We start from the raw sequence: 14,953 nt of genomic DNA, 5'->3' as shown, positions 1-14,953 counted from the left end.
TGTTTAACACACTAGCAATAAACTTGCAACTTGGTTACAATCTTATTTAACAAAAACGTACTGTGCCTCAAAGAAGCACTAAACGATTAAATGACAGTTGAAATAATGAACTGAAAAACAGTTATAGCATCAATCCTTAAAAACAACACAACTTTTAGCAAAGGTTTGTTCCCCTTAGTAAAGTAACAATAATTAAATTTGAAACATAAAAATTACAGAGCAACGTTTTTTAATCACAGTCAATATATAAGTCTCACAGCTCTGCTGAGAGAATCTACCTCCCTCCAAAGAAGTTTGAAGACCCCTGAGTTCTGTTAGAGATGAACCGGATCATGCAGGAAATACAAGAGTAACTGACTGGAAATTTTTGATGCGTAGCAAAGAGCGCCAAAAACGGCCCCTCCCCCTCACACACAGCAGTGAGAGAGAAACGAAACTGTCACAATTTAAAACAAGCAACTGCCAAGTGGAAAAATAATGCCCAAACATTTATTCACTCAGTACCTCAGAAAATGCAAACGATTCTACATTCCAGCAAAAACGTTTAACATAATAAATACCTATTCAAAAGTTTAATGTACTTTTAACAGAGTAATTCCAGTGAAATACCATCCCCAGAATACTGAAGTGTAGAGTATACATACATGTCATTATAACGGTATGGCAGGATTTTCTCATCAATTCCATTCAGAAAATAAAAACTGCTACATACCTCAATGCAGATTCATCTGCCCGCTGTCCCCTGATCTGAAGCTTTTACCTCCCTCAGATGGCCGAGAAACAGCAATATGATCTTAACTACTCCGGTTAAAATCATAGTAAAAACTCTGGTAGATTCTTCTTCAAACTCTGCCAGAGAGGCAATAACACGCTCCGGTGCTATTGTAAAATAACAAACTTTTGATTGAAGTTATAAAAACTAAGTATAATCACCATAGTCCTCTCACACATCCTATCTAGTCGTTGGGTGCAAGAGAATGACTGGGAGTGACGTAGAGGGGAGGAGCTATATGCAGCTCTGCTGGGTGAATCCTCTTGCATTTCCTGTTGGGGAGGAGTTATATCCCAGAAGTAATGATGACCCGTGGACTGATCACACATAACAGAAGAAATTTGTTTAGGATCTTGAGATCCAAAATTGGCCTGAATGTTCCCTCTTTTTTGGGAACTATGAACAGATTGGAGTAAAACCCCATCCCTTGTTCTCTTAATGGAACAGGATGAATCACTCCCATTTTTAACAGGTCTTCTACACAATGTAAGAATGCCTGTCTTTTTATTTGGTCTGAAGACAATTGAGACCTGTGGAACCTTCCCCTTGGGGGTAGTTCCTTGAATTCCAGGAGATAACCTTGAGAAACTATTTCTAGCGCCCAAGGATCCTGAACATCTCTTGCCCAAGCCTGAGCGAAGAGAGAGAGTCTGCCCCCCACCAGATCCGGTCCCGGATCGGGGGCCAACATCTCATGCTGTCTTAGTAGCGGTAGCAGGTTTCTTGACCTGCTTACCTTTGTTCCAGCCTTGCATCGGTCTCCAGGCTGGCTTGGTTTGAGAAGAATTACCCTCTTGCTTAGAGGATGTAGAATTTGAGGCTGGTCCGTTTCTGCGAAAGGGACGAAAATTCGTTTTATTTTTAGCCTTAAAAGACCTATCCTGAGGAAGGGCGTGGCCCTTTCCCCCAGTGATGTCTGAAATAATCTCTTTCAAGTCAGGGCCAAACAGCGTATTCCCCTTGAAAGGGATGTTAAGCAATTTGTTCTTGGAGGACACATCCGCTGACCAAGACTTTAGCCAAAGCGCTCTGCGCGCCACAATAGCAAAACCTGAATTTTTCGCCGCTAATCTAGCTAATTGCAAAGTGGCGTCTAAGGTAAAAGAGTTAGCCAATTTAAGTGCTTGAACTCTGTCCATAACCTCCTCATAAGAAGATGCTTTATTGAGCGACTTTTCTAGTTCTTCGAACCAGAAACACTCTGCTGTAGTGACAGGAACAATGCATGAAATTGGTTGTAGAAGGTAACCTTGCTGAACAAACATCTTTTTAAGCAAACCCTCTAATTTTTTATCCATAGGATCTTTGAAAGCACAACTATCTTCTATAGGGATAGTGGTGCGTTTGTTTAGAGTAGAAACCGACCCCTCGACCTTGGGGACTGTCTGCCATAAGTCCTTCCTGGGGTCGGCCATAGGAAATAATTTCTTAAATATAGGGGGAGGGACAAAAGGTATGCCGGGCCTTTCCCATTCTTTATTTACAATGTCCGCCACCCGCTTGGGTATAGGAAAAGCTTCGGGGGGCACCGGGACCTCTAGGAACTTGTCCATCTTACATAATTTCTCTGGAATGACCAAATTGTCACAATCATCCAGAGTAGATAACACCTCCTTAAGCAGAGCGCGGAGATGTTCCAATTTAAATTTGAATGTAATAACGTCAGGTTCAGCTTGTTGAGAAATTTTTCCTGAATCTGAAATTTCTCCCTCAGACAAAACCTCCCTGGCCCCTTCAGACTGGTGTAAGGGCATGTCAGAACCATTATCATCAGCGTCCTCATGCTCTTCAGTATCTAAAACAGAGCAGTCGCGCTTTCGCTGATAAGTGGGCATTTTGGCTAAAATGTTTTTAATAGAATTATCCATTACAGCCGTTAATTGTTGCATAGTAAGGAGGATTGGCGCACTAGATGAACTAGGGACCTCCTGAGTGGGCAAGACTGGTGTAGACATAGAAGGAGATGATGCAGTACCATGCTTACTCCCCTCACTTAAGGAATCATTTTGGGCAACATTATTAACAGTGGCATCATTCACATTCATCACATATATTTAAATGGAGAGGAACCTTGGCTTCCGAACATACAGAACATCGTCTATCTGATGGTTCAGACATGTTAATAGGCATAAACTTGATAACAAAGCACAAAAAACGTTTTAAAATAAAACCATTACTGTCACTTTAAATTTTAAACTGAACACACTTTATTACTGAATATGTGAAAAAGTATGAAGGAATTGTTCAAAATTCACCAAAATGTCACCACGGCGTCTTAAAGCCTTAAAAGTATTGCACACCAAATTTGAAAGCTTTAACTCTTAAAATAACGGAACCGGAGCAGTTTTTACATTTAACCCCTATACAGTCCCTGGTATCTGCTTTGCTGAGACCCAACCAAGCCCAGAGGGGAATACGATACCAAATGACGCCTCCAATAAGCTTTTTCAGTGGATCTGAGCTCCTCACACATGCATCTGCATGCCTTGCTTCTCAAAAACAACTGCGCACTAGAGGCGCGAAAATGAGGCTCTGCCTATGACTAGAAAAGGCCCCCAGTGAAAAAGGTGTCCAATACAGTGCCTGCCGTTTTTTTAACACAATTCCTAAGATTAAAATAACTCTTCAAAGTTATAAACCATTAAATATGTTTATAAAGTAATCGTTTTAGCCCAGAAAAATGTCTACCAGTCTTTAAAGCCCTTGTGAAGCCCTTTATTCTTATATTTAAAACTAAGAAAATGGCTTACCGGATCCCATAGGGAAAATGACAGCTTCCAGCATTACCAAGTCTTGTTAGAAATGTGTCATACCTCAAGCAGCAAAAGTCTGCACACTGTTTCCCCCAACTGAAGTTAATTCATCTCAACAGTCCTGTGTGGAAACAGCCATCGATTTTAGTAACGGTTGCTAAAATCATCTTCCTCATACAAACAGAAATCTTCATCTCTTTTCTGTTTCAGAGTAAATAGTACATACCAGCACTATTTTAAAATAACAAACTCTTGATTGAAGAATAAAACTACATTTAAACACCAAAAAACTCTAAGCCATCTCCGTGGAGATGTTGCCTGTGCAACGGCAAAGAGAATGACTGGGGAAGGCGGAGCCTAGGAGGGATCATGTGACCAGCTTTGCTGGGCTCTTTGCCATTTCCTGTTGGGGAAGAGAATATCCCACAAGTAAGGATGACGCCGTGGACCGGACACACCTATGTTGGAGAAAAGGGGTTTGGAAATAGCAAAGTGCTGCTTGTATTTATTGCCTTATAACTTACAAAAAAAGCGAAGAACATGTAAACATTGGGTATTTCTAAACTCAGGACAATATTTAGAAACTATTTAGCATGGGTGTTTTTTGGTGGTTGTAGATGTGTAACAGATTTTGGGGGTCAAAGTTTGAAAAAACAGAATTTATGTTTACCTGATAAATTGCTTTCTCCAACGGTGTGTCCGGTCCACGGCGTCATCCTTACTTGTGGGATATTCTCTTCCCCAACAGGAAATGGCAAAGAGCCCAGCAAAGCTGGTCACATGATCCCTCCTAGGCTCCGCCTACCCCAGTCATTCGACCGACGTTAAGGAGGAATATTTGCATAGGAGAAACCATATGATACCGTGGTGACTGTAGTTAGAGAAAATAAATTATCAGACCTGATTAAAAAACCAGGGCGGGCCGTGGACCAGACACACCGTTGGAGAAAGCAATTTATCAGGTAAACATAAATTCTGTTTTCTCCAACATAGGTGTGTCCGGTCCACGGCGTCATCCTTACTTGTGGGAACCAATACCAAAGCTATAGGACACGGATGAAGGGAGGGAGCAAATCAGGTCACCTAAATGGAAGGCACCACGGCTTGCAAAACCTTTCTCCCAAAAATAGCCTCAGAAGAAGCAAACGTATCAAACTTGTAAAATTTGGTAAAAGTGTGCAGTGAAGACCAAGTCGCTGCCCTACATATCTGATCAACAGAAGCCTCGTTCTTGAAGGCCCATGTGGAAGCCACAGCCCTAGTGGAATGAGCTGTGATTCTTTCAGGAGGCTGCCGTCCGGCAGTCTCGTAAGCCAATCTGATGATGCTTGTAATCCAAAAAGAGAGAGAGGTAGAAGTTGCTTTTTGACCTCTCCTTTTACCAGAATAAACAACAAACAAGGAAGATGTTTGTCTAAAATCCTTTGTAGCATCTAAATAGAATTTTAGAGCGCGAACAACATCCAAATTGTGCAACAAACGTTCCTTCTTCGAAACTGGTTTCGGACACAAAGAAGGCACGACTATCTCCTGGTTAATGTTTTTGTTAGAAACAACTTTTGGAAGAAAACCAGGTTTAGTACGTAAAACCACCTTATCTGCATGGAACACCAGATAAGGAGGAGAACACTGCAGAGCAGATAATTCTGAAACTCTTCTAGCAGAAGAAATTGCAACCAAAAACAAAACTTTCCAAGATAATAACTTAATATCAACGGAATGTAAGGGTTCAAACGGAACCCCCTGAAGAACTGAAAGAACTAAGTTGAGACTCCAAGGAGGAGTCAAAGGTTTGTAAACAGGCTTGATTCTAACCAGAGCCTGAACAAAGGCTTGAACATCTGGCACAGCTGCCAGTTTTTTGTGAAGTAACACAGACAAGGCAGAAATCTGTCCCTTCAAGGAACTTGCAGATAATCCTTTCTCCAATCCTTCTTGAAGAAAGGATAGAATCTTAGGAATCTTTACCTTGTCCCAAGGGAATCCTTTAGATTCACACCAACAGATATATTTTTTCCATATTTTGTGGTAAATTTTTCTAGTTACAGGCTTTCTGGCCTGAACAAGAGTATCAATAACAGAATCTGAGAACCCTCGTTTTGATAAGATCAAGCGTTCAATCTCCAAGCAGTCAGCTGGAGTGAGACCAGATTCGGATGTTCGAACGGACCTTGAACAAGAAGGTCTCGTCTCAAAGGTAGCTTCCATGGTGGAGCCGGTGACATATTCACCAGATCTGCATACCAAGTCCTGCGTGGCCACGCAGGAGCTATCAAGATCACCGACGCCCTCTCCTGATGGATCCTGGCTACCAGCCTGGGGATGAGAGGAAACGGCGGGAATACATAAGCTAGTTTGAAGGTCCAAGGTGCTACTAGTGCATCTACTAGAGTCGCCTTGGGATCCCTGGATCTGGACCCGTAGCAAGGAACCTTGAAGTTCTGACGAGAGGCCATCAGATCCATGTCTGGAATGCCCCACAGTTGAGTAATTTGGGCAAAGATTTCCGGATGGAGTTCCCACTCCCCCGGATGTAATGTCTGACGACTCAGAAAATCCGCTTCCCAATTTTCCACTCCTGGGATGTGGATTGCAGACAGGTGGCAGGAGTGAGTCTCCGCCCATTGAATGATTTTGGTCACTTCTTCCATCGCCAGGGAACTCCTTGTTCCCCCCTGATGGTTGATGTACGCAACAGTCGTCATGTTGTCTGATTGAAACCGTATGAACTTGGCCTTTGCTAGCTGAGGCCAAGCCTTGAGAGCATTGAATATCGCTCTCAGTTCCAGAATATTTATCGGTAGAAGAGATACTTCCCGAAACCAAAGACCCTGAGCTTTCAGGGATCCCCAGACCGCGCCCCAGCCCATCAGACTGGCGTCGGTCGTGACAATGACCCACTCTGGCCTGCGGAAGGTCATCCCTTGTGACAGGTTGTCCAGGGACAGCCACCAACGGAGTGAGTCTCTGGTCCTCTGATTTACTTGTATCTTCGGAGACAAGTCTGTATAGTCCCCATTCCACTGACTGAGCATGCACAGTTGCAATGGTCTTAGATGAATGCGCGCAAAAGGAACTATGTCCATTGCCGCTACCATCAAACCTATTACTTCCATGCACTGCGCTATGGAAGGAAGAGGAACGGAATGAAGTGTTTGACAAGAGTTTAGAAGTTTTGTTTTTCTGGCCTCTGTCAGAAAAATCCTCATTTCTAAGGAGTCTATTATTGTTCCCAAGAAGGGAACCCTTGTCGACGGAGATAGAGAACTCTTTTCTACGTTCACTTTCCATCCGTGAGATCTGAGAAAGGCCAGGACAATGTCCGTGTGAGCCTTTGCTTGAGGAAGGGACGACTCTTGAATCAGAATGTCGTCCAAGTAAGGTACTACTGCAATGCCCCTTGGTCTTAGCACCGCTAGAAGGGACCCTAGTACCTTTGTGAAAATTCTTGGAGCAGTGGCTAATCCGAAAGGAAGCGCCACGAACTGGTAATGCTTGTCCAGGAATGCGAACCTTAGGAACCGATGATGTTCCTTGTGGATAGGAATATGTAGATACGCATCCTTTAAATCCACCGTGGTCATGAATTGACCTTCCTGGATGGAAGGAAGAATTGTTCGAATGGTTTCCATTTTGAACGATGGAACCTTGAGAAACTTGTTTAAGATCTTGAGATCTAAGATTGGTCTGAACGTTCCCTCTTTTTTGGGAACTATGAACAGATTGGAGTAGAACCCCATCCCTTGTTCTCCTAATGGAACAGGATGAATCACTCCCATTTTTAACAGGTCTTCTACACAATGTAAGAATGCCTGTCTCTTTATGTGGTCTGAAGACAATTGAGACCTGTGGAACCTCCCCCTTGGGGGAAGCCCCTTGAATTCCAGAAGATAACCTTGGGAGACTATTTCTAGTGCCCAAGGATCCAGAACATCTCTTGCCCAAGCCTGAGCGAAGAGAGAGAGTCTGCCCCCCACCAGATCCGGTCCCGGATCGGGGGCCAACATTTCATGCTGTCTTGGTAGCAGTGGCAGGTTTCTTGGCCTGCTTTCCCTTGTTCCAGCCTTGCATTGGTCTCCAGGCTGGCTTGGCTTGAGAAGTATTACCCTCTTGCTTAGAGGACGTAGCACTTGGGGCTGGTCCGTTTCTACGAAAGGGACGAAAATTAGGTTTATTTTTGGCCTTGAAAGACCTATCCTGCGGAAGGGCGTGGCCCTTACCCCCAGTGATATCAGAGATAATCTCTTTCAAGTCAGGGCCAAACAGCGTTTTCCCCTTGAAAGGAATGTTAAGGAGTTTGTTCTTGGAAGACGCATCCGCTGACCAAGATATCAACCAAAGCGCTCTACGCGCCACAATAGCAAACCCAGAATTCTTCGCCGCTAACCTAGCCAATTGCAAAGTGGCGTCTAGGGTGAAAGAATTAGCCAATTTGAGAGCACGGATTCTGTCCATAATCTCCTCATAAGGAGGAGAATCACTATCGATCGCCTTTACTAGCTCATCGAACCAGAAACACGCGGCTGTAGTGACAGGGACAATGCATGAAATTGGTTGTAGAAGGTAACCTTGCTGAACAAACATCTTTTTAAGCAAACCTTCTAATTTTTTATCCATAGGATCTTTGAAAGCACAACTATCTTCTATGGGTATAGTGGTGCGTTTGTTTAAAGTAGAAACCGCTCCCTCGACCTTGGGGACAGTCTGCCATAAGTCCTTTCTAGGGTCGACCATAGGAAACAATTTTTTAAATATGGGGGGAGGGACGAAAGGTATACCGGGCCTTTCCCATTCTTTATTTACAATGTCCGCCACCCGCTTGGGTATAGGAAAAGCTTCTGGGAGCCCCGGGACCTCTAGGAACTTGTCCATTTTACATAGTTTCTCTGGGATGATCAAATTCTCACAATCATCCAGAGTGGATAATACCTCCTTAAGCAGAGCGCGGAGATGTTCCAACTTAAATTTAAATGTAATCACATCGGGTTCAGCTTGTTGAGAAATTTTCCCTGAATCTGAAATTTCTCCCTCAGACAAAACCTCCCTGGCCCCCTCAGACTGGTGTAGGGGCATTTCAGAACCATTATCATCAGCGTCCTCATGCTCTTCAGTATCTAAAACAGAGCAGTCGCGCTTACGCTGATAAGTGGGCATTTTGGCTAAAATGTTTTTGATAGAATTATCCATTACAGCCGTTAATTGTTGCATAGTAAGGAGTATTGGCGCGCTAGATGTACTAGGGGCCTCCTGAGTGGGCAAGACTCGTGTAGACGAAGGAGGGAATGATGCAGTACCATGCTTACTCCCCTCACTTGAGGAATCATCTTGGGCATCATTTTCAGTGTCACATAAATCACATTTATTTAAATGAGAAGGAACCTTGGCTTCCCCACATTCAGAACACAGTCTATCTGGTAGTTCAGACATGTTAAACAGGCATAAACTTGATAACAAAGTACAAAAAACGTTTTAAAATAAAACCGTTACTGTCACTTTAAATTTTAAACTGAACACACTTTATTACTGCAATTGCGAAAAAGTATGAAGGAATTGTTCAAAATTCACCAAAATTTCACCACAGTGTCTTAAAGCCTTAAAAGTATTGCACACCAAATTTGGAAGCTTTAACCCAGTCCCTGGTATCTGCTTTGCTGAGACCCAACCAAGCCCAAAGGGGAATACGATACCAAATGACGCCTTCAGAAAGTCTTTTCTATGTATCAGAGCTCCTCACACATGCGACTGCATGTCATGCTTCTCAAAAACAAGTGCACAATACCGGCGCGAAAATGAGGCTCTGCCTATGATTAGGGAAAGCCCCTAGAGAATAAGGTGTCTAAAACAGTGCCTGCCGATTATTATTTAGCAAAAATACCCAGATTAAATGATTCCTCAAGGCTAAATATGTGTAATATATGAATCGATTTAGCCCAGAAAATGTCTACAGTCTTAATAAGCCCTTGTGAAGCCCTTATTTACTGTCTGAATAAAAATGGCTTACCGGATCCCATAGGGAAAATGACAGCTTCCAGCATTACATCGTCTTGTTAGAATGTGTCATACCTCAAGCAGCAAAAGACTGCTCACTGTTCCCCCAACTGAAGTTAATTCCTCTCAACAGTCCTGTGTGGAACAGCCATGGATTTTAGTAACGGTTGCTAAAATCATTTTCCTCATACAAACAGAAATCTTCATCTCTTTTCTGTTTCAGAGTAAATAGTACATACCAGCACTATTTTAAAATAACAAACTCTTGACTGAATAATAAAAACTACAGTTAAACACTAAAAAACTCTAAGCCATCTCCGTGGAGATGTTGCCTGTACAACGGCAAAGAGAATGACTGGGGTAGGCGGAGCCTAGGAGGGATCATGTGACCAGCTTTGCTGGGCTCTTTGCCATTTCCTGTTGGGGAAGAGAATATCCCACAAGTAAGGATGACGCCGTGGACCGGACACACCTATGTTGGAGAAAGTGTGTTTTTTTCCTCATATTATATACTTTTTTTTATAGTAAATTATAAGATATGATGAAAATAATGGTATCTTTAAAAAGTCCACTTAATGGCGAGAAAAACGGTATATAATATGTGTGGGTACAGTAAATGAGTAAGAGGAAAATTACAGCTAAACACAAACGCTGCAGAAATATAAAAATAGCCTTGGTCCCAAACGGACAGAAAATGGAAAAGTGCTGCGGTCATTAAGGGGTTAAGGCAGTGCTTGACAAATCTGTTTAAAAATTAGGAGCCAGTAAGAATATTTTGGAGCCGCCAGGCATATTTTTAGGAGCCAGACAGTTGGATTTGTATATAGATATATGGAGAATAACCCAAAAAGTTAGTAGCCAGGGGTAAAATTATAGGAGCCAGTGGCTCCCAGGCTCCTGGGTTTGTCGAGCCCTGCACTAAGGATTGCACTAGCAATGGTAGTGTTTCCAATGAGAAGAACCGGAGGTAGACTAAATGTTCATAAGGTAAATGGCTTGTGGATAAAAGCTGCTTCTGTGCCTAGATGTTCTAGTACTAAGTGCTTTCAGAAGCCTTCCAAGGCAACAATTCAAAGATATTGTGGACAGGAAGAGTGGAGTCACTAATGATTTTGGTGTACCTACTTACAGCATGTAGGCTATGTGAGTGCAAGCAATGGCTGCACTTACCTCAGATGCACCCAATCTACAGTGCAAAGTGGCTGGAGAAAAGACTGCTTCCAGTAGAGAGCCCATCCAGTACTGTGTACGTCACAGCAGAGGATCTATGTAAGGAGTATATTGACGACCCAACTGGAGGCGGCTAGGGGAAGAGCCCCTGCGACACCTGTGGCAGGCTTGTAATTAACTCCTTCACTGGAAGTGCCTCCTGTCACTGCCTCATACACCAATCTCACCTCATTCTTTCTGTAGCAGCTGTCTGAGGGGCAATGGGCCTCAAATCAGTCTGAGGACCCTTATCAATGAAGAACACCTTAATGCTTCATCCACATCCTATGCAGGCAGACTGAAATACCAGAGGTGGGAGGGATTAAGTGTACTTTGGGATCTTTGCCTTCTCCTAGTGGGCAGGTGTAAAATCACAGGAGTATTGGCTCTTGGACTCTCAATGCCTTATGAAAGACAAAGATTTTTGTAACCATGCTTTGCCAAAGCTTTCAAGAAATTTACACTTAAAATATTTTTGTTGCCTTGTTAAAAACTGTGCATGTAAAAGTTTCTTCAGTTACGTATTCAAGGGACATTGAACTTTGCACCCAATAGGTCATTTTAAAAATTAATAACATACATACATATGTCTAGGGAAACTGCAAAAGGCCTTGTATGTATCTCAGTTTGTTTAGATAAAGGCATGCACTGTAGATTAGGAACAAGGAAAGAAGAGACTTGGGGTAATCCTTGGCCTATAACCATTTAGCCAAATGCTGCAAATAACTTCCATTTTGCATTTGATCTAGCTGTGTGCTTGCAAGAGTGGCAGACTTTCTATAGGTTGTGTTACATACATATATGAACACATATACATAAATGTGGGTCCCTGTCCACCAATGTAATCATGGGAGCTACCCTTATCAATTAGCGATTAACCCACCCATAAATAGCAATAGTAAACAAAACATGCACTTTCTTTTACCTGTTTTCATGCAGGGGGGGACACTTATAAATTAAAAAAAAGCCAACAGCCAACAAAGGAATAATGTAAGGGAGCACTCCTTTTAAAGGCATGGAACAAACGTGTCTTTGGCCCTTTCAAAAGGACGATAACATTTTCAGGTGACATTTTACTTAATGTTTAAAATTGATTGTGCATGGTAGGTATGAACTTTAATGTCAGACACAACGATTACAACTTCCACAAAGGTCTTTGACAAAATAATAAATACAAAACCATGCAAGCTAAAAACAAAATGCTATATTAGGAACTTCTGTAGTGATGAAAAACAAGGACAAGCCGAAAAACTCCTTACCACTTTGCACTCCGTATCTGTTCTGCATACTTTTTTCCCTGAAAACATTGGGATTTCTGGCCAAAGTGGCCTGCAGCAGGACCGGAATATCACCTTCGGGGTCATCACTTCCAAGATTATCTTTAAGTTCTCTATCATTGAGTAGAAAAACAAAAAGTTAATTTACAATTGCTTAATTATAGATGGACAAGTAAAACTATGTATGTTATCTTTGGAATGTGTAAGTATATCGTATCTGGAAAGCATAAGCAACCATTAACTGCTGAAATAACTCTTTGCTGTCAGTATTAAGTAAAATCATTCAACATGACCTGCTAAGCAGTAGTACACTTATTTTTAAATGGGACAGAAGGTACAGTTTCTGACTGGCTGCAATGACAGCCTGCTCTAAAGAGATAAATTGCCGGATGGTTTAAAAAGCTTAGAGACATAAAAACCCAGATTTTCTTTGTATGATCTGACCGACTCAATTTCAAAACAACTTTCTAACTTGCTTCTATTAATAAATTTGTTTCATCATCTTATTAATCTTTGCTGAAAGAGCAGCAATGCATTACTGGGAGCTAGCTGAACACATCTGGTAAACCATTTGCAAGACATTTGTACAGTCACCAATTGGCAGCTAGATCACCGTAGTGCACTGCTGGTCCTGAGCCTACCTAGGCATGCTTTTCAACAAACACACCAAAAGAATGAAGCAAATTAAGTAAGTAAATTGGACAATAGTATGCTCTATCAATCATTAAAGAACAATTTTAGGTTTCATGTCCCTTTAATAAACAGTTACCAGGGAACTAAAAAAAAAAGCGGAGGGGAAAAAACATAATTTATGTAAGAACTTACCTGATAAATTCATTTCTTTCATATTAGCAAGAGTCCATGAGCTAGTGACGTATGGGATATACATTCCTACCAGGAGGGGCAAAGTTTCCCAAACCTTAAAATGCCTATAAATACACCCCTCACCACACCCACAATTCAGTTTAACGAATAGCCAAGAAGTGGGGTGATAAGAAAGGAGCGAAAGCATCAAAAAAAATAAGGAATTGGAATAATTGTGCTTTATACAAAAAAATCATAACCACCACAAAAAAGGGTGGGCCTCATGGACTCTTGCTAATATGAAAGAAATGAATTTATCAGGTAAGTTCTTACATAAATTATGTTTTCTTTCATGTAATTAGCAAGAGTCCATGAGCTAGTGACGTATGGGATAATAAATACCCAAGATGTGGAACTTCCACGCAAGAGTCACTAGAGAGGGAGGGATAAAAATAAAGACAGCCAATTCCGCTGAAAAATGAATCCACTACCCAAATCAAAAAAGTTTCAAGTTTTATAATGAAAAAAACTGAAATTATAAGCAGAAGAATCAAACTGAGACAGCTGCCCGAAGTACCATTCTATCAAAACTGCTTCTAAAGAAGAGAAAACATCAAAATGGTAGAACATAGTAAAAGTATGCAAAGAAGACCAAGTCATTGCTTTGCAAATCTGATCAACAGAAGCTTCATTCTTTAAAAAGCCCAGGAAGTAGAAACTTACCTAGTAGAATGAGCCGTAAAATCCTCCGAGGCGGGAATCCACCCGACTCCAAATAAGCATGATGAATCAAAAGTTTAAGCAAGATGCCAAATAAATGGCAGAAGCTTTTTGACCTTCCTAAAACCAGAAAAGATAAAAAATAGACTAGAAGTCTATCTGAAATCTGAATAGCTTCAACATAGAAAGTAAGAATCTCACCAAAGAAGTCTTAGGAAAAGAATAATTCCTCCCTAATGTTTGTTAGAATTTACAACTTTAGGTAAGAATTGAAATGAGGACAACAAAAACCACCTTTTCCTGATGAAAAAAATCTGAAAAAAGAGAGATTCACAAGAAAGAACAGAAAATTCAAAAGCTGTTCTAGCTGAAGAGATGTCCAAAAAGAACAATACTTTCCATGAAAGTAATTAATGTCCAGAGCAAGCATATGCTCAAATAGAAGAGCCTGAAAAACCTTCAGAACCCAAATAAGACTCCAAGGAGGAGAAATTGGCTTAATGACAGGTTTGATACGAATCAAAACCTGAAAAAATGATGAATATCAGGAAGTAACACTGCCTTATCCTGATGAAAAATCAGAAAAAGATATTCACAAAAAAGAGCAGATAACTCAAAAAGTCTTCTAGCAGAAGAAATAACCAAAAGGAACAATACTTTTCCAAGAAAGTAATTTAATGTTCAGAAAATGCATAGTTTCAAAACGGAGGAGCCTGTAAAGCCCTCAGCACCAAATTGAGACTCCAAAGAGGAGAGATTGAATTAATGACAGGCTTTATACGGACCAAAGCCTGAACAAAACAATGAATATCAGGATGATTAGCAATCTTTCTGTGAAAAAAGAAAAGAAAGAGTAGAGATTTGTCCTAACAAGAACTGCAGACAAAACCATATCTGAACCAACCTGAAAAAAATAATAAAATTCTATGAATTTTAAAAGAATGCCAAGAAAAGTAGGTCTTCCAGGTTCAATAATAAATCTTTCTAGAGACAGATTTACGAGCCTGAAACCAAGCGTTCAATCTCCATCCCTTCAAATTTAATGATTTGAGATCCTGATGAAAAAATGGGCCTTGAGAAAAAAGGTCTGGTTTAAACGGAAGTGTTCAAGGTTGGCAACTGGCCATCCGAATGAAATCTGCATACCAAAACCTGAGAGGCCATGCTGGAGCCACCAACATAACAAACAAATACTCCATAAGAATTTTGGAAATCACTTTGGAAGAAGAACTAGATGCGGAAAGAAATAGGCAAAAAGATCATTTCCAAAGAAATGTCAATGCATACACTACTTCCGCCTGAAGATCCCCGGACCTGAATAGGCCCCTGGGAAGTTCTTTATTCAGATGAGATGCCAACAGATCTATTTCTAGAAATGCTCACATCTGAAAAATTGAAAAACATATCTGGGTATGAGAGACCATTCTCCC

The 14,953-nt window shown here is 41.3% G+C and overlaps 1 protein-coding gene across 1 annotated transcript in view; it reads right to left on the bottom strand.

Moving 5' to 3' along the window:
• Positions 1-14,953, bottom strand: part of NIPBL (NIPBL cohesin loading factor) — an 822,857-nt gene that overhangs the window by 539,864 nt on the left and 268,040 nt on the right. The window contains exon 3 of the mRNA XM_053699671.1: positions 11,982-12,112. Coding sequence (XP_053555646.1) covers positions 11,982-12,112 — 131 coding nt within the window. The remainder of the gene's footprint in view (positions 1-11,981; positions 12,113-14,953) is intronic.

Source organism: Bombina bombina, chromosome 2 (genome assembly GCF_027579735.1).
Source record: "Bombina bombina isolate aBomBom1 chromosome 2, aBomBom1.pri, whole genome shotgun sequence".
Lineage (NCBI taxonomy): Eukaryota > Metazoa > Chordata > Amphibia > Anura > Bombinatoridae > Bombina > Bombina bombina.
Note: the sequence above shows the minus strand (reverse complement) of the source record. Positions and strands in the feature narration are given on the sequence as shown.